The sequence below is a fragment of the Haemaphysalis longicornis genome, unplaced genomic scaffold, assembly GCF_048455015.1.
Source record: "Haemaphysalis longicornis isolate Haplotype H1 unplaced genomic scaffold, Haemaphysalis longicornis Haplotype H1 scaffold_7, whole genome shotgun sequence".
NCBI classification, from domain to species: Eukaryota; Metazoa; Arthropoda; class Arachnida; order Ixodida; family Ixodidae; genus Haemaphysalis; species Haemaphysalis longicornis.
This window is the reverse complement of record NW_027526422.1, coordinates 41,545,554-41,566,156: the sequence shown is the minus strand read 5'-3', so window position 1 is coordinate 41,566,156 and position 20,603 is coordinate 41,545,554. Positions and strand designations below refer to the sequence as shown.

Here is a 20,603-nt window from a genome sequence, read left to right as displayed (position 1 = left end):
CCTGTGCGCGAGAGCCTGTCCTAGCAATTAGCGGTGCCGAATGCCGGCGGGTGAAGCCATGCACGTACACGACATCACTCGCACCACTTCCGGCGGCCCTTTGACAGCCGACATTATAGTCGTGACGGCAGTGTCACCGAGAGCAGCTGTTCCACGAATTCCTCATCCAACGCGTTCCGCCTTCTCGATTAGAAATGCGGCTCTCTCGAACGCAGTTTTGCGTCGCCTTGCCGCATGCCTAATTTTTCTCGAAAAGTGGCGAGGAGCGTGCAGCCACTCGTATGGCACATGCTTAGCGCGAAGAGCCACCAAACACACGAAAACAGAGTACTTGAAAATACAAAAAGAAAACACCTGAAAGGAAAGAGGAGTGCGTGCTCACGTGAGAGAGAAGGGATAAGAAAAAAAAAAAGTTCGCGACCTTCGAGCCTTCACTTCGGCCAGCGCTTTTTCGCAGCTGTGCTTGACGTAGAGCTGAGAAGAATCGCCTGAAAGGAGGAGAGACAAAGCAAAAAGCTGCTCTGGCCGTTTGTCGGCGACGTCGCCTCGTTTTTAACCTTTCAGCGGAGCTGTCGTCACATCGTGGAGCCCTCGGCTGCGCCGCTTTGTAACGGTCGAACTCGAGAGCTTTCTTTTGACTTGTACTAGCCGAACAGCCACAGGGGCGGACACACAGCACGCCCCGACCGATTGGCACTTGGATATGCGCGGAGATGCGTCCAGTGGTATGTACTCTACACACAACGTCGCCCCTCGTCGTATTGTGATCGGTGTGATCGGTGATACACGCACAACGCTGTGCTATCGACCTCGTACTTCGTTTGCGTCCCGTAGCTATCGTCGTTTGTGCCGTTTGGTTTTTGTTGTTGCTGCTGTTATTTTAGCACAGCACGGATTCAAGCTTCTACACCCACCTATTTTATTATCCATTTCATTCCACATTAACCTCCAAGTACTTCCGACGGGCCAGTCAGACAAAGTAGGTAGCCAGAGTTGCTTCTAACTCACTTCAACATATGACTCGTCTGGCGCACTCTCTTAGGATGAAGAAAGAAAAAAATTGGCAGCTTACACGCGAGAGAGAGAGAGAGAAACAACTTTCGCTGAGCCCATTTCAGGTGACGCTCGCAGGCGTCAGACGGGGTGGAACCCTAGTCACGAGTCCCATATGAGTCCAATAGCTCCTGGCCCCTGGACGCGAGCTCTTGCTGCGTCGACAGGTCGGGGCTGGACATCAAGATCTCCCATCGCTCGGGTAGGGGGGGAAGGGGAAGGGGGAGGGAAGGTAGAGGGTTCTTGAGCTCAGTACACTCCGCCAGTATGTGCGGCAGGGTGCCTTCCGTCTTTTTGCAGAACGGGCAGATGGGGTCGTGTTCTGCCGGGAACATCTTGTTCAATAAAGCTGGGTGCGCCAGTGACCCCGCTTGTGCGCGGCGCACTATTGTTTGTTGCTTGCGGTCGAGTTGCTGGTGCGGCACGGGAAGCCTGCACCTGGCGCTCCTGTACAGCGTGGTAATCTCGCGGTAGCTCGTGACTGGGTGCGGTAGCTCCGACTCGTCCTCGGCCCGGTCTGCTAGTTCGCGGGCGTAGTGGTCGGCGAGGGCGTTGCCTTCCACTGTCGAGTGTGCCGGAACCCACACGAGCTCTACGTCTCGTCCCGGTGGGCTGCGCTTTGCGAGAATTGCCATGGCCGCGTGGGAGACGATCCCCTTGCGGTAGTTGCCGTAAGCCGTCTTGGAATCAGTGACGATCGTATGCACGTCTCCGTGCGTGAGGGCGAGAGCGATGGCCATCTCTTCTGCTTGGCTGGCATCCGTCGTCCGTAGCGACGCGCTGGTCACCAGCTTGTCGATGGTCGTGACGGCGGCCACTGCTTTGCTGCTGTGCTGGGGAAGTGAGGCGTCCACGTAGAGGACCCGGGGGTCTGCTTCGAGCTGTCGGGCGAGTGCCTGTGCCCGCGCGGCACGCCTCTCGTCGTTCCTGCCGGCCTGCATATTGCGCGGCAGGGGCTTGGTCTTGAGCGCTTCCCTCCACGGCGGAGGTAGAGGGTGCTTGGGTATCTGTGGTTCGATGGGCCAACCAATCTTCCGAAGGACTGCTCGGCCGTGCTCAGTCTGGCTCAGTCGCACTCTCTGGTTGGAACGATGAGCCTCTATGAGCTCGTCTACCGTATTATGTGCCCCCATGTCCAGCAGCTTCTGCGTAGACGAGTACTGGGGCAGGCCCATAGCAGTCTTGGTGGCTTTCCTTATGATCGTGTCTAGCGTGTTCCTGTTCGCCTTCGTTAGCTGGAGGTACGGGGCCGAGTAGGTGATGCGAGACACGATGAACGCTCTGACCAGGCGGAAGGCGTCGTCTTCTTTAAGTCCTCTGTTCCGGTTCGCAACGCGTCGAATCATTCCGGTGACCTGTTCGGAGGCCATCTTGATCTTAGCAATGGCCGCTGTCGCCTTGCCGTCTCGTTGTAGCAAGAGACCGAGGATGCGCAGCTGCTGCGTGGGCTTGACGTCTACGCCGTCGATGGTAACGACCACATTCGGCTCGGCATCGTTCTTGCGTCTTCTGGGCTGCACGATGAGGAGCTCCGACTTCTGGGGTGCGCAGCACAACCCGCAGGTCTTGGCGTATTCGTGGACCGTCGTTGCCGCCCTCTGCAGGACCTCCTCCGTCCAGGCTTCGGATCCCGCGCGACTCGTCCACACCGTAATGTCGTCGGCGTAGAACGCGTGGTCCACGCCGTCGATCTGTTTGAGTAGACTTGGCAGCGGGAGGAGGGCCAGGTTGAATAGCAGGGGCGACAGGACGAAACTGGGCACAATAATACGTTTTCATTTTAATTGGTAACCACATAAACAGTGCGGTATAGCACCGCAATAAGCACGTGACATACATCCCTGCGACAATATTGCTTCCAAATGCTGCGTAAATGAAGCAGAAAAAAACAAACTTCGGCCAAATCAAATACGAAGCTATTCACTATTTTTGCCCATTGGGTATACTGCCCTAACGGAGCCCGGCATAACCGCTTTATGAAGCTAATATTTTGCATGGACGGAGTTTTTTTCTTAAATACTTGTATAGATAATTGTGTGCACACCTCTAGGCTTGTTTTATGCGTGGTTAGTCCTCACAAGATTTTGAGCAAGGAGTTACGGCCTAACGCTCCCATCTCTCGCGAACCTGCGGGTAGAACCGCTACACGCGGTGTTCGGCACAAAGCAAGATTTTGTACTCACAGCTAACCTTCACAGGGAATTATGGAAGACATTTGCGAAACAATGCTGAACGTTATTCCATAAACAGGATGTCCCAAACATGATAGCTGGACAGGGTCATTGTTTAGTGCAGTTTTAAACGATACTTCATCCACGTCAAAATTTACAAATTACCTCGCTTATACAAATGCGTGAGTGGTGATCTTTCACTTGAAGCTTTCATAAGTGAAGGCCTGGAACATTTTTCTTTTAAGAATTCCGGTAATTGTGTAAGCCCTTCATGAATTGCGCGAATTTTTAAAGTAATCGGCATAGGATGGGTAGTTTCAAGCTACCCTCATCGTATTACTGTAAGTGCAGGCGAAGTTATTTTGCGTTCAGGTTCAACTCGTTATCCTCGTGCACAACTCTGTTATACACCTTCTTTTCTGGGGCATAGGAGGAATATAACGCGGCCTTCACTGCCCCTAGAATACATCTGCGTGCACATATGGTTCTTGAATTAGGCGTGGTTTGCGCAATTTTGTTTAAAAACTAGCCCGCATTCTGGGAAAACAGCTATAGCGCTTACTCGCATACACACCCCTGACTGCGCTGAGATGCTGGTCTAATCATTACGTAAATGCATCGCCGTACGCTCATCTTCTGCCTGCAACGACTTCTGGATATGTAGCTTTGACATCTCTAGGACTCGTTAAAAGTTTTTTTTTTTTTTTTTTGCGTTCCTTAAGTTTATGTCAATATACTTTGTGTTGTCGTCACCGCGCCAGTACAATGAATAATGGTTCAAAACGAGACGGCAGAGTAGTTTGTTGCAACGGCGTGCCTTTGAAATGTAGCTCATTCAGCAGCTCCAGACAACTAACCGGTCCGCAGAGCAGCCAATCGGTATTACGAAAGGTATTAACAACAACGGATAAATCAATCATCCCATGTATACATCAGCGCAACCAACGCTTTTAACTCCTGGAATGTGTTGTGGCCACGCAGAGGGAAAGCGAGTAGCAGGTCATGTTTTTGTGAAGCTGCAGCGTAATTCAGCCCTTTTGGGTATACAATAGGGCAAATGAAAAGCGCTGAAAAGTTGGTGTGTTGCGCGCAGCTGTGACTCGCTAATGAGCTGCAGCCTACGCAATTTATCCGAAAGCGGCTTGCATGTCTTGCGAAAAGGAGCATACCTCTTTAAATGCTAATTACAGAGGAATACGACCGCGCGTGGGAGAGGTCCTGCATACGTTTCGGCGGCGACGGTGAGCACCCGTTACCATGACGGTGCTCGCGTATTGCCGGAAGCACAGAGTTTCATACTAATATATACTAGAGGAAAATCTGGCGCCACTGTCTATGGAAGCCACGCTTCGGCGAGCAATCCGTCATGTACCTGGCAGGCACGTTCCACTTGTCCTTGGCATGGCTCATGATTAGGCTGAAAAGTTGGCTCTGGCTGAAAAAAGCAACAATATTACTGTAGAAGGTTCATCAAATTTGTTTTGTTATTACAAGATTGAACCCCAAAAAAGATTAATTTGTCAGTGATTATGTAGAAGCTTCATGCACGATGAACAAGAAAAAAATGTTACCCTTTTTTGTTGATTTTCGCTTTGAGACAAAAAAGAAGCCATATGGCTAGCGAAGCCAAGTAGGCGAGGAACGCCGCTAGCGGCAGATTACCATGAAACTCTGGGACCGAACGAGAGCGATTTGTGCTCCGTGATGCGTAAAACTGCGATTACGCGCAAAGCCGACAAAAGATGGCGTTGATTCAAAATCAGCGCCGATAAGAGGTGGAAATTTTGTAGCGCAATAACGACCTTTTACCATGTGCATTTTTTACGGCAGCACAGGACACTTTTTTTTTTCTTTTTTTTAAGCACGGGGAAGTAGCTCCGGCCGCAGAACCAAGCACTCTTATTCTTATATTTTTGCCGACCTATCTGAATTCCGCTCACTTTTCCTTGATATGTTTTATCTGTGCCGGTTACTGTTCTTACAAAAAGAAGCAGAAAGCCAGCCAGCCAGCCTTTGCAACGAAGAGTAGTGCTCGGCTAGGAACCCCTAGCTTACGAATTTACATTGACGATACGGTTCACGAACCATGGTTATATTCGGCGACCATTTCGGAAAAATAATTTAGTAGAACCGTAACTGAGCAAAAAAAAAAAAGAAGAAGCCGCCCGAACCAGTACCAGTATTTCTTCTCGGTAATAAGAGAAACAATCGTAGCGTTGTTTATAGCGCACTCAGTGTAAGCGGGTAGACTTATTTTAGTATGTTGAAATAGCTTTTGTGTTTATTAACGCTCTTTCCTCTTTTTATGTTCTTCCTCTTGTTTTTGTTTTTCCCCCGAAATTAAATCTTGTGTACACCACTGACTGACTGCATGTTACATGCAAAAGCGTCCCGTAGCTACCGTCGTTTGTGCCGTCCCATCTTGTCGTTAGATCAGTCGAAAGAAAATTTATACAGACTGAATATAGGCAGATAATTCACACAGAAAATTATAAGGACACAATTACACAACACACGCATCAACTCCATGGTCACTCCGGTAAACATGTCTTAAATAGACACCATAGGGTACTGGTTTCTTGTGTATGACAGCGAAGATACTTGCTCATGTTATCCCGGTTAACAGTTGGAACCACAAGTAGCATACGCATCGCAGCACTTGCCGTTGGATAATCTCGATAAACTATTTTTATTCCATGCTTACCTAGTTTTACAGTGGAGCTATATTGGGCTAGGTTTCGACATATTTTTTAATGTTCTCTGATCAAAACTCCCGCGGCTTCCCGTGTACTTGAAGTATGAGGCGTTCAACGCCACACGTTTTAAATCAGCCGCAGCGAGAGGGGACCAGCAGCAACGCAACGCGCAGGGGGCAGATCTAAGCCATTCCAAATGTAAGGCGGAAGCGGAACGTTAAAGAGACAGACAACCATTTTTTGTCGAGTATATTTTCTTTGTCCCAAATGAAAGGGAATCGCTTCAAACATCTTAACCCGAATTGGTTTTGCTGATAGCGCCCTAGAACTTTTGAAATCGGAATTCGTGTCCCGCCAAGGGGACTGCTGGCAACAATGACAGTCAGCCGTTCGGCAACACATTGTTTACTGAACGTGAGATTAAGAGATATTTAAAAACTTGTTCCCGGCAAAACAACAATATTGTGCAACATTTCCTATTCCTTCATTGGGTTTTCGAATCACGCTTTGAAATCGACAGAGTTGTTTGGACACGTAACGTAGTGTCACGTTTAGACACTACGTGTCGCCACCTTTCAGACTTCAGAAATTTTTGTGCGAAATTGAAATTATTTTCACCTGTTTATTTAGAAATCCCTTGCGGTTATACCAGTATATAAAACTCAGGTGTTCATGTTAGCTCGAGGGCATGCATTCCAAAAAAATTGGTTGTCTCTCCCTTAAATTTAAGCAAATTCCGTCAAGCGGCAAGAGCTGTAATCTGAGTCTGTTCTGCACTCCATGTATTGCCTCGACTCCACTGAGCGGATGATACTGCAGTGATTTTACGTGCGAAAATCTCTTTCAAAGATCTTCTCCAACGGAGGCTTGAGTGGGGGAGGAATTCAGAACACCAGGGAAAGCCTTTCGAGAGCGTGGGACGGAAGCAAAGCGTCGTAAGCGTTCGAGACAACAGCTCTTTCGCATTCATAACCCTTAAGATAGGCTTAAGTATCCCCGTGCCTCGGGTTGGTTGCTGTCACTACCTCTGTTGTCGTAGTCGGTGATTTCAATGCGGATGTGTTTGGAGGAAAAAAAAGGGGTGGTCTACTCGTTCGGTATTGGAGACATTCGGCTTGCGATGCCACATCGATACGTCCCAATCGACAACACATGCATGCGTGCATCGATTCGACGTTACCGAACAATGTGTAAGCAGTTGGAGTATGCCGATGAATGTGTATCAAAGCGACGACAAAACCATTGTGATCGTCGGTACTAAGTGACTACGACTGTACAGTTCCGCTTGTCATCCACATTCGGAAGGCGGAATGGCCTGTCATCTTTTTATTTATTTATTTCACAATACTGCAGGACAATGCGCTGGCCTGGGCAGGAGTGGGTACATCAAAACATGATTGCAAAAAACAAGAGAGAACAATACAGCAGTCTTGTTCTTTCTTTTGTTCATTTCCTTTTGTTACTCCCTTGTTTTCTTTTCTACCAGCCAGACTGCTAAGCCTCGCCGTAGAAACCAACTTGTGGCTGTGGCACGCCTGCTCGCAATTGTCGGCAGTTTTATCATTCGGTTTTTCTCTTTTTAAGGCGAGAGCCTTAGATGCCTCACTAAACGCGAATAGTAACTGAGGTCCTCGTCTTTGTCGCCGTCGATGTCAGCATGGCCGGACCAAATGGAAGCCGCTGTAAACAGAAAATAAATAACAACACATTACGGTTCGCGTGATACTACAAACCGGGTACCCAGAGCAGGAGTGAAGGGCGTTACCCCTGCGAGAACCCGGTATACCCCGCCAGAATGGAACATGAATTACCCTGGTGCCTGTCGCGTGACAGGTGAGCGTGACGGAACGTGAGCAGAACATGCGCACGCGGAGGAGAGCTCTCGCTGTGGGGAAGCAGCTGCGTCAATTGCGGCCAGTCTAGCTGCCTGTCCGAGTGTTTCGCGTCGAAAGGCGAAGCAACGAGAGCGACGAAAGAGACGCAAACGTAGCAGTACAGAAGCCCTTGATAATCGCTAGGCTTTCGCCTTTAAAGCACGTCAGCAGTCTGAAGTTACTGAAGAATTCTTTTCTGCTAGGCTGCAAATACTCTTGCACTCAAGGTTAAGCTGTCACCGTGCTTCCGTAGCAGCAAGTTAGCTGACGTAAATGAGGATACTGCGCGCATAGCCTCTGTGACGTCCTCGTGAAATGCCGCGCGAGCTCGGCTCGTGTGCGTCGACCTTTCCCCGTGTTTTTCCTCAGGCGTTGTGGACTCGTGCGATTGTCGTTTAACTTGTTGTCTTTATGGCGCCGGTGTTTAGTTTTATTTGGCATTGATCGCGAAAAAGCTCGAAAGTTGCCTGTGGCCGCAAAAAACGATACTGTTTCAAGACTGTTTAAAGCCGTCTTGTCAGTAAAGTATTTCTGCTAGCAGAATTCTCCCTTAGAAATTCTTTCAGAGCTTCCTGCAACACGAACAAGGGAAAAAATGTTGTCCCGGTTGTTGCACTTACCGTCACAAGCCACATTAAGCCGTGTCGTCAGCCAAGCTAAGTACAGATGGAACCCTACTTAAAGGTATTGTGCCACCAAATTTGTTGCTTGTGCATTCTTTGTTGCAAACGTTTTATAATTCGTTAGAAAGCATGATACATGTTCTCACACGCACATATTCTGAGTGAAAAATTTATTATCGCACGATTCATGTGAACAGGATTCGGTTTCGGTTTCTGGGCGCCGATTCAAGCAGTAACGTCACAGTGTTGCGAGGAGGCTCTTCCACGGCGGCACTGCGGTACGTTGCGACTTTACTGCGGCGTCTGCTCCCCCACATACGTGCTTCACCACGGAAGTAAACACGCCGACTCGTCACGTCAAGCCGCGACAGCTCCGACGCGGATTCTTTGTCTGCATCCTCGAATGCAGACAAATGAAAACCATGGATTTGCAAACCATAAAAATGCTAAAAAAACGCTAAAAAAAAAAGCTGCCCCCGCCGCGAATCGAACCGGCAATGTTGACCGAATGGGCGGAACGCGCGAGACCACTGAGCATACGAACCAACAATTCCACTCCGCGATATAGCCGGTGTACTAGATGGAGGCCCATCCTTGGAGTCGTACGTCGGTGTTTACTAGCTAATTTACAGAATTCCTGGCTTGTAAACTCACATTTTTTAAATAGCGCTTGCGCAGCAAGGTTCCACGAAGCCCCCGCGACAGCTTATCGCCATCAACTCTGCTCTTCTGCGAAAGCGCTCGCAAAAATAAGTGTGCCCGGTTGCGACTGCGATTTTGCACTGCTTGCCGTACTTTGGTTTTACGTTTTACGTTAAAAACCTTTGCCGATACTGATCTCTTATTACCCAAATTACCCTACGTAACTGTTCTTCTGCACGAAACTGACCTTATATTTTCTACAGGCGAGCCGATCGCACACGCATTCCGGGGTAGCGGCGTCGCCGAAGAGCACGGCCGAAGCGTCGAACGCCAAAATACGGATCGCATTAGCGCTAGTGTTGAGTTGTATGGGCTTCATGGAACTTACTGAGTTTATTACCCTCCAGAAACTAACAAAATAGAGCCGCGTTCATTGCGGCACGAATGTTGTCGGGGCGCAGTTTTCGCTTCTCGGTCGATTGACGACGCGTCGTGCGACCAGTCAGGCGACCGGTTTTGTTGGCGTCTTCGGTCGGCGAGTCAGTCACACTACGGCGACTTTCCATCGGCCGACGTGTTTGTGTCGCCGTCGGCGTGGTGTGACAACGCGGTCTTGCACCGTTAGTACTAGGGCTCCTCCGGAGTATTAAGGCTGTCTTTTTCTCGAGTATTGCGCCGACTCGTCGGCGTCGCGTCGTATCGGTATAGTGTGTCGATACGACCAAGCGACCAAACAAACTGTGGTAACTGGAGTTCACGTTCACGTCGCTCGAGTCGCTAGCGTTGTATGACGTCACAAACTTTGCTGCGCTGGCAATTCACTGACGTCATGGTTAGTGGCGCTAGCGATGGGTCCTGATTTCCAGAAGAGCATTTAGGTAATTTTTAGAAGCGAATTAAAATATATATTAAGCGCTTGCTGTACCCAGCACTTCGTGTTGAGGGTCGTTGCATGCAGAGGAAGCCTACAGCAGGCTTTTTACAGACTTAAAATTTGGTGGCACAACACCTTTAATGTCAGCTGTTATGGCGGTTCCCGCGACAGCAGGCGACTGCTGCGACATGTTTGCCTCGGAAACATACAGCCAGCCAACAGATTAAAAAAAAGAACTGCTAAGTTTGAGACACCAAATACTTTTGTTGAAACCGAAGGCACCTTGGAGTTTTTGAGGCGAGCGTGATTTCCCGGACGTTGTTGCGCAGACGATACAAATAACGTCCAAGAGTGCTCGGCACAAGACGCTTCCTGCTGTTTCTAAAGCGGCAATCGTACAACCAAGCCCTTATTTTTTTTCTCGTCCTCATATTACGTACAAAAATAAAATCTCCTGTTCGAAGAGAACTCATCTTGGGTGAATTCATAGTACAAAAGATAAACGGTGGCAGTTAGGATTCCCGCTAGTCTGGACCCTAGCGGAGGATCGGTCGATGGATGAAAGATGTTGAAGACGGCTTTATGATCACAGGCACATAGCCGACGACCGTCTACCACACGACTGTTTACAATTTATTTACAGTTGCAGTTTACAAGGCATGACAAGTTAGCTAGCGGACTCGTCGTTGTCCGCTCAGCCACCCCGAAACGCCACCAAAGACCTTGATTTTGTTGAGGAAAACCCGCCCACAAAGATGGCGGAACCCAATAAATAGAGGAGGACACATAATTAACAACAGTGGCCGTTTATAGGCCGCACAGCCACCCACAGGCGGAACTGATAATTAGGCAATTGGCCGGCCCACTCCTTGTCCCAAACTCCTTTCCCATTCCCACGCAAACTAGACGTCAATACACAGAAAGAATTCGCACCGGAAGTCGCGAGTCTAAAAAAATTCACGCATCTCCACGAAGTGAATCGTGAGTGGGCAAAGCACTGGGGATCGTTCTTACCGTACATCACCCGTGGCATTGCCCACTCGCGCATGTAAATGAGTGACAACGCGTGTGCACAGTATATACAATTCCAATGCAATCCAATCTGATACAATTCAATTTAATCCAATCCAATGCTTCTCGTGCATGCGCAACACTGTTTACACGGACGCCAAGCCCCGGACAAAGCGAGGTCTTAAGGGGCTTCGCCCCTAAAACCAACAAATTAACCAAGCCTGACGCGTTGTTATACTGATTTAAGAGTAGCTTCAAAGGGCCCGAAAGCAATAAATTTCGAACCGTTGTTCCAATACACGCCTGTGTCGTGCTGCCGCAGTTTGTTTACAGGGGACTGCTGCCATAGCTTCATCCCGGCTTCCCAGCAGTCACTTGCAGCTGCTTCCGGTCATTCCACGAATTCCCCATTTCAGAACAGACCGGCACAGTGTCGTAATTTGTTTAAAGAAAGTGGCTGCCGCCACTTTGACATTTCGCGTCTTTGCCTCGAGTCTGCTCAGCGATTTACTACCGGCCGCTTCCTGTCCACGCCCGAGCCTGACAACCGACGCGCCCGGTGCGAGCGATGCGCCGCCCGGCCTCGCCCCTCGCATGCTTCCGAGAATTAGTGGCAAACGGTTCCTTTTTGCTGCCCAAGCGTTGAGTGGTGTCCGCGGCCCCCTACCACGAGCGAAGAAAAAAAAAAACGGCACTCGAAAGGATGCTCCAACCTTCGGCGCTCATAGTCAAAAAAAAAAAAAAAAAGTGGTTGATCCCGCTTTCATAGGTAAAACACCAAAGTGAAATGTGCCTTCATAGGATCAGTTGAATGTTTATTGTGCATCGATATGAACTTGCCCATCGCTATTTATATTTCGTCGGTATGACACCGCCAGACGCATCAACATTAGACACTGGATTGCACGCGCCGGTACACTGCGTAAAGCCGAATGAAACCACACGCGCTCGCAAACCACGAGAACGAAACCGAACGGGTTTCCAGCGAATCGTTTGGTGAACTCACGGTCCGCTGCAGCGAAAGAGCATGATTTGTAGACCTGTGTTGTGGGTGTGCTTAGCGAGCGACGACCTGCTGGCGCATCGCTTTGGCAAATGTGCGATCACCGCATTCCTGCTCCGTGGAGTGAACGGCAGACGGTTGCGTTGAGACGAACTCAGCTGGCGCCAACTATCGGCGCTCATCAGCATCGTGATGCACTACTTCGCTTCACCTCTCTTAGACGGCAGCACCACCTAAATGGAGCAGGTCATAGGAAGCATCGAAGAAACTCTATGATAGGAAGGATATATGGCGCGTTTATACAACTGTCGGCGCTTCAGCTCATAGCGCAATGGGTACAGCGTTGCGGCGACGGAGACCCCGGCTCGAATCCTGGCGCCGCCGCGTCAGTAGAACTTTTTCTGGCGATGTCATTTCCGTGACGGATATGACGTCAGTCAGATCTTCGTAGATCCCGGAATAAAACACTTTCGTGTTAAAAAAGCCTCGCCGGCAAGCCTTCGCAACCAGTCGATGCAACCCCTCGATCTTAGCAGTGGCCATCAAAACATTGTTAAGAGCAAAACGAGAGACGTTTCACTTTCCGTACGGGGCCCCAACGACCTGTTTCTAATCGCTAGAAGCCTGTTGTTTGGCGCCCTTGTTCGTCTTATTTGCTGCACTAAAGATGTACAGGAAAATACCACTCACAGCAGTTGGGTCTCACGCTGTCGACAGATGCCCTTCAATAAGCGCTAAATGTCAGGCTTGCACAGTACGCACACTAGCTTCGACAATGTGCTGCCCCACCAACGACAGCGCTTGAGCAGCAAACGAGTGCATACCACTCAAAAGAGCATACTGTTCGCGGGAAACCGACTTCGCAGGTTGAGGTTGTTCCACGTTTCCGCAGGCTACACAATCCCATGAACCCCGAAAGGTCATAAAGGTCACGAGGCATTGAACGGCTTCGGCCTTCGGCAAGGACCTAGTACTGCAGAGCGTAACATGTTTTCTTATAATGCTCCGGAGAATATCGCGGTACCCAGAATTACGCTATAAAACAAAGCACCGATGAACTTCCCCAACCCACACAAAACATCAGAGTGATTAGGATTCCAACTTTTTTTTTTTTCACACAAGCTGGTTTTATACACAATCCCACGGTCATTCTTTTACATACACAAAATTCCGCACAACTTGAGAAATGTTGTAAACAGGTATAATGTACCTGTTGTTTCCTCCGCCCCGTGCACGCTCTCGGCTGTGTTCTCCTTTATCCTCGTATAGGGCGATAAGGAAGTTCGCGGAAAAAACCGCCCCACGCTTGTGCCCATCGCGTTGTTGCAGTGGTGTGTGAAATACCTTTAGTCATGCGAAAATATCTGCTTCAGGCAAAGTGATTGCTGTGTAAATGGCCGAGCTCGCGAAGGGACTGTAGTGAGCATGAACTGACCTTAAAAAAATGAACGTGGTGCGTAGCTGCCGTCACACTGTGCTGATTGCGGCTGCGGTCTTATGGAATAATAGAGAGGAATCTGGCGCGCCAACTCGAGCTTCAAGACGGCGCTTACGCTATAGTGAACTAGAATACTTTACTTACGCTATGGGAATGATGGGTAGTAATGGATACGGATTTCGTAGGATAGAAGCGTGGCTACGGCTGCGCATATCGAATTTTTTTGCCAAAAAGAACGTTTACTGCGCGGTGTTATAGTTATAAATAACTTTGTGCACACAAAATGTAGTTCCTAAAAACTGTGTTGAACGAAATAAAACGGCGTGTATAGATAAAAAGCAGGCGCGGAGTCGAGAAGGTTTGCGGAGTATATTTGCCATTTGCCGCCAACAACAGCGGGACACAGAGTTCTTCAGAAATTGTTTGTAAAACTTTCGGCGCTTATAGTGTTTATTATTGAGTAAAGGTTTCGTGTTCCAGAAAGAAAGGAACCGTTTACCTTTGGAGAAGTTACCTCAGCCTGAATTAGTGACATTCATCAACCTGCGTTCCTATCAGCGCCTGCTGGTCTACACCGTAGGACGCGGCGCTCGCACGAAAAGAGTGGCTGTTCCAAGGAGCTCACAATATTCATCAGCTTCGAAAATACATTGCTCTGCAGAACGAGCGGCGCCGCAACTCCTAATTCGCGGGCAAATTCGCCGTATACAGCACCGTCATTCGTGTTTTCGTGCTCGCAGTAGCGGCAATGAATTGATAAGCCACCCGATGCGCAACTTTGGTTGCACAAAATTTCCACTCTGGGCGGCGTCAGCGCGCGTGCGACATTCAGCTCAAGGAGAAACGTATCTTTGAACGCTTTTTCCAACACCCCGCATAGGCAAAGGCGTTTATCCAAGACCACGACGAATACACAGGCTCAGCTGCACAAGTGAAGTTGACACTTTCACCAAAGACACACGTTTCTGGGGGCACTCGGAGTGTGCCAGGACATCCACTCCTTGTGATACACACATATCGCCTTCGTCCTCAGAAGCCAACCTCGAAAACAAAGTTTACTTCCCCTTTCTCCTAACAGCCCGGTTTGTATTTCGCGCGTTCGTTTTTCGCACTGCCTTGATAGTAGTTCGCGTCGCATCTGACAGATGGCGCCACCTGTCCACGGCGCGCGCGCCGCTCGTGGGACCTTGTTCTCGGCGGTTGCACTCAGTCTCTGCAAGGGGTAGCGTCAACATCCCCCTCGCGAGGGGCACGATCAAATGCAGAGCATTTCCGGGGGCGCGCGACGTTAAGTAGTTTGCGTTACGTTAATGTTGTTGCACTTGTGGCAACTGCTGACGAGAGAGCGCTCGTCAGCAGTAATTTGAATGAGTCAAGGATATAAGGCGCGTCCGTAGCCTCCCATTCTGTGTCGGCTTTGTGGCGTAGTGGGTAGAGCACCATGTACATTACGTTCCGCCCGCAGGGTCGAGGGATCGAAACCTGGCGCCGGATAGTATTTTCCTTTATATAGTGTAGGGGGAGGGGTGCGGACAACGGGACAACGCGGGTGACATCGTGAGTTACTGAAATGCTCTGCATTTAAAACGAAACTTTGTGAACGATCCAATCCATTGTGCCTTTGTAGCGTGAACTACACTGGCCGAGGTTGAGCAGTTTCGCGTGGCTCCTGGAGAGCCGTGCTGCGCATTCGCGAGGGGCAGTGAGGTCACATAGCGTACAGAACGTTGCTCACTGCCCGGCGTCTCTCACACACGCCACACGCCCAGCGTTCCGCACGTGGCGGCCCGGTCCACCTGATGATCATGCGAGGGGTGGCCGGATGTGAACCAACGGCACGTGCGTCGCAGCAACACCGGCGTGCGCCTGTGGAACCAGCTCAGCTCTGGGGCGCTGCGCCGGAGCCGCTCGATAAATATACATGTGTCACATAATGCGTATAGCGTGTGTGTGTCATTGAAGCAGCCGTAACCATGATAATCAAGCTAATCCTAGACAACCAGGAAAGCTAAGAATAACCAGCTGAACTTTAGCTCACGCTACGTATAGCCTGGAAGCCCGAGCTAAGCCACTGCTAATTCTTTCACGAAGCCATCATATGCCAATCCGTATACACAACCACCCATCACGTCCATTGCGTCAGACGATCGCAGCGCCAGATTCCTCTCTAGTTATTATTCTATGAAACTCTGTGCAATATTGACCGCATTGAAAGTATTATAGGGCGCAGCCAAGACGGTGACTCAGGAGCGTGTAATGCTGGAGGCATCCGTGTGTGAAGCTTTGACGAGAGGGCAGTACGAGTTCGGCGAGGGGAAGAGGAGGAGCTTTAAGTTCTCTCAGTTCGTCAACAAAAATCTGTCACCGAGCGGGAATCGCACTGTTTGCGCTGACCTTGCATGCACTCGCCCCTCGCCTGACCCAAGGGCGCGAAGCCAACGTCTGACGCCAGATTCCCTCGCTTGCAACAAGAGACGACACCCTTTCTCTTTTCATGATATACTATATTACATTTCATATATTCCATCATCCGTACGCGACACCAGTAACAAAATTACATCGCTTTTATGCATATATTCATCGGTCTGCCTAAGGAGTTAACCACCACCCGGCCCTTTGTCCGGCCAGCTGACGAGTGCTTGTGGCCTCTTGTTAAGCCGGGTGGTATTTAGCGTAGCAATGGGCATGCACCCCTTTGTACTTAATAGTGAACGTCCGTGCTTCGACGTGTTTTTTTTTTTTTTTTTTTTTTGCTGCGCGTACGCTCCCATTTATTCCTACCTGCAGTCTGGTTGGGTAGACACCAACGGTTACTCCGGCGGTTAGGCGTATATAGCTGCCTGCTTCTGCGTCGTCGCCTTCCATGTAATAAACTTGCGTTCTGCAAGTACCATCGCTTCGCCTCATAGTGATTCCGCATGCGTGTCGAGAACCACCCCCGCCTTTTGATGATGCAATGTCGGGTTAACGCGCTGAAGCTAAACCTAGGCTATGAGGTGCGCCGTAGTGGAGGGCTCCGTATTAATTATGACCATCCGGGGATCTTTAAGGTGCGCCCAAACCTAGCCACACGGGCGTTTTCGCTTTTCGCCTCCACCAGAAAAGCACCCGCTTTGGCCGGGAATCGAACCCGCGTCCTTGGGCTCAGCAGTACAACGCCTTAGTCACTGAACCACCGCTGCGCATTCCCTGCAGTCTGTTGGCTTAGCTCGCTGGAGCCCATCGTGGGCAACTTGAGCAGTAGTAGATGAGACATTCCCTCCGTGCCTAAAATAAAGAACGAAACGCTGAAAACAACCACACACCCGGTACACGGCGGCGTAGACGCAAGAAGTTTTTAAACGCCCTGTTTTTTAGGGTGAAACGTAGGAGAAAAGTAACGGGCTCATTTAAAGTTGGAAAACTAATTAAAGGAAAACGAGCTCCAAGTGCCCGCGTGGGCACGAGCTTTTTTATGAAAGGTTCTGGAAACAAGGTTAAAAACCGGTCGCTCACGCTTTAGGCATGTTGATGAGCCACTCATGAAAAGTACTTCTTTTTTTTTTTGCCGCAGCACTTCTGAGGCGCTTGGAGAGCTAGAGACGGTAAACATTTGTGTCCTGTAATCTACATCGCCCCAAATGTTTTACTCCAGTGCATAAAGCTATAAGCTTGCGTTCTCCTTAACCCCGCTTCGCGCACCCGAAGACATAATGAAAAGGAACGTTCGCACTTTTAATAGGCTGAAATAACGGCCTCTGATATCAAAAAACAAAAAAAATTGGTTGCCATTCCACCCTGCGAACGTCGATGTCCACAAAAGCTGTTGTAAACCGCTGCAAATGGTGATGGTGGAGGGTATGAAATTTTGTTTCGTCGCCTCTGCGGGCACGTCGCTTGCGCTCGGCTAGTGTATAGGCACTCTTTTATCCTACTGTTCCGTGCCGCCGCCATGATTATTGGTCAGCTCACCTTACGTGACATTTGTTTACACTGCGACGGTTCATGGGCGTCGCCATTTTGTTGTTTATGCGCTTCAGTCGGTCAACTATGGTAGGCTTAGCTTGTCCGCCCTGATGTGCGGCTGCGCGTTACTGACGTCGTTCCAAATGCGAATCCAAGATAACTTGCGTCTTTGCGGCAACTGCTGGGTCCTGCCTAGCCTGACGCATGCGCTCGGCGACACTAGTCCTGCCTGTGGGACAATCCGCTGCACCCGCTCGTGTAGAGTGATGAGAAAAAAGCGCTCTTGCCACGCGCTATGCACCTGACGTCATGCGCATGTCGCTGGGATTGATTGATTGATTGATTGATTGATTGATTGATTGATTGATTGATTGATTGATTGATTGATTGATTGATTGATTGATTGATTGATTGATTGATTGATTGATTGATTGATTGATTGATTGATTGATTGGCTGTTTATTAGAGGATGTCATAAGATCCTGAAGGGGATGGGGGAGAATGGGAAAAGGGAAAAAATTATGAAAATAAAAAGTAATCGAAAACACATTTGCATTTCTCGTCCCATTAGAAAGTCAGTTCGCACTTGTCGCAGAATCACTGACCCATACAGGGCTGAGTCAATCACGAATCAAACGGCTTTATAGAGACCATTCTGGAGAGCGAATTCTACGACTGCCTCTAATAAGGATGGATTAGCGCGCATTTGACGAAACATTGCACCCAACATGGTGTCAGAAGTAGGAGAGTGCACTTGCCAGAAATGCATGAAAAAGGGTCATTTCCCAACCGTTTGCCGATCATCAAATGCTCTACGAAACATCGAGCAGGAGCCAGGATTCCTGGGCCTCACGGCGACGACGGCTTCATCCAGGTGGGAAGTATCTCCCCTCGTCGAGGCACAGACCCTAGTCTTCAAAATCGACACGGGAGCGGACGAGACTTATCCCGGAGCGACAATTCCGACAGCTCTTCAAGCGCGTCGTTCCGAATCCCACCGACCGGAGGCTTCAGGATCCGGATGGAAAGACTCTGCGCATATCGGGACTAGCAAGGCTTCATTTCAAGCTAAACGGCCGAGAAAGCGTGGAGAACGTCTACATCCTACCTGGTCTACGCACAGCCCTACTTGTAAAGCCAGCCCTCTCCAACCTTGGTTTGTTCCCGTCAGTGAACAATGTTTTGGATTTAAACGTCGAAAGGGACTTTCCTGACGTCTTCCAAGGGCTGGGAAAGCTGCAACAGGAGTATGACATCGTGCTCCAACCCGACGCAACTCCGTTTGCTCTGACGTCCCCACGACGGGTACCACTTACACTCCACGAGAAGACCAGGGCAGAGCTTCAGCGAATGCAAGAAGTTGGCGTTATTACTCCTGTCACACAACACAGCATGGTGCGAGCCAGTGGTCGTCGTACGCAAACCGTAGGGGGCACTCAGCATTTGTGTAGACTACACTGAACTAAACAAGTCAGTACTACGTGAGTGGCATCCGATCACGGCTGTTAAGCGCACCCTTGGCATTCTTCGAGGTGCCGCATGGTTCTAGAAAATCGACGCAACCTTGGGTTTTTTGCAGATCCCGATGACTGAGAGAATCAAATTGATCACTACCTTTATAACGCCTTTCGGTCGTTTCTGCTTCAACCGTCTACCATCCAGCATCTGCTCTGCGCCTGAACACTTCCAATGACGCGTGAGTGACATTCTTCAAGGCCTCGATGGGGTTGCCTGTCACATGGACGACATCCTCATCTGGGGTTCAACCAAGCAGGAACATGACGAGTGACTCCGACGTACTCTCGAGCGGATTCGACAAGCCGGTGTAACGCTCAACAAAGAGAAACGCCAGTTTGGCGTCACGAAGATCTCGTACTTGGGGCACGTCATCGTAAACAACCATGTTCGACCTGATGAGCGCAAACTCAAAGCCATCACAGAAATGCGTAGGCCAACTTCCAAGACAGAACTTCGGCGGCCACTGGGGTCGTACCTCGGTCGTTTCGTACCGAATATGGGCGAACTTTGGCAGCCGCTGTCCAGCATGCTGTCTTCAAAGCAAGAGTTCGTCTGGGAGGCCGCACAAGAGAATGCAATTGGCAAATGGACGACACTGCTCTTATCAAGCCCAGTACTAGCCGTGTGCAGCAACGACAGGGTGACGAAGATCACAGCGAATGCGTCATCGTATACGGGCTCGGTGCCGTCTTGCGCCAAAAGCAAGAGAACGGCCACTCCGCTGTAAATCGCCTATGCCTCTCGAGTGCTGACTGAAACGCAACGTCGATACGCCGAGATTGAAAAGGAAGGCCTCGCTCTGGGCATGCGAGAAGTTCCATGACTACGTCTCCGGGATGAATTTTTGCCCTGAGACCGATTACAAGCCCGTAGTTGCGCTTTTCGGCTCAAAGCCCCTCGACGACTTAACGCCTCGTCTAAGAGGATGAGGATGCGCTTAATGCGTTACGCCTACGAGGTCGTTTACGTCCCCGGCAAAGAACTGACCGCAGCAGATGCCCCATAAAGATGTCCCGTAAACCACAACGAGACGAATGATCTCGAGAGAGAGATTGAAGGACACGTGGGTCAGCTGTTATCTACGCTCCCAGTTTCACCACCTTCCTTAGAATAATTGAAACGGGAGCAACAACGTGACGAACTTAGCCGCCAGCTCCGTGCATTCACGCAGAAGGGTTGGCCAAGCCATCGAGACCTCAAACAAAACCTTAAGGCATTCTGGCCGCATAAGGACAGCATCACCGAAGTCGACGACATCCTGATGCATGGCTTTCGGATAGTCGTGCCCAAAAGCTACAGGAGTCAGCTCTCCGTGTACTGCACGAAGGCCATTTCGGCATCGACAAGTGCCGTGCGAGAGCAAGAAATGCTGTCTGGTGGCCTACGATTGACACCGACATCGAGAATCTTGTCAATATCTGCCGGGCCTGCCTCCAGCACAGGCCTAACTGGAAGATGCCGCTGCAGCCGACAGAATTTCCCGACAGGCCTTGGCAGTGAGTCGGCGTCGACCTCTTCTTCATTGGAGGAGCATGGTGGCTAATCGTCACCGACTACTACTCGAGGTACCTTGATTCGGCCAAACTCACGAGCCTGACTGGGAAGGCAGTAGTAGATCACTGCAAGTCAGTTTTTTGCAAGGCATGGTATGCCCGAAGTTGTCGTCACTAACAACGGCCCACAATTTACAAAGAGACCTGACTCACCATCTGCAGCCTTCGCCAAAGAATACGGCTTTAAACATGTCATGTCGAG

At 49.8% G+C, this 20,603-nt stretch overlaps 1 protein-coding gene across 2 annotated transcripts in view; it reads left to right on the top strand.

Moving 5' to 3' along the window:
- Nucleotides 1-528: 528 nt before the first annotated feature.
- The window catches only part of LOC144145312 (uncharacterized), a 71,622-nt gene continuing 51,547 nt past the window's right edge, over nt 529-20,603 (top strand). Inside the window, exon 1 of one of the 2 annotated variants that reach the window (XM_077676878.1) lies at nt 529-725. In XM_077676878.1, the coding sequence (XP_077533004.1) occupies nt 704-725 (22 nt within the window). In that variant the 5' untranslated portion in view covers nt 529-703. The remainder of the gene's footprint in view (nt 726-20,603) is intronic. The other variant, XM_077676879.1, reaches the window with a different exon arrangement.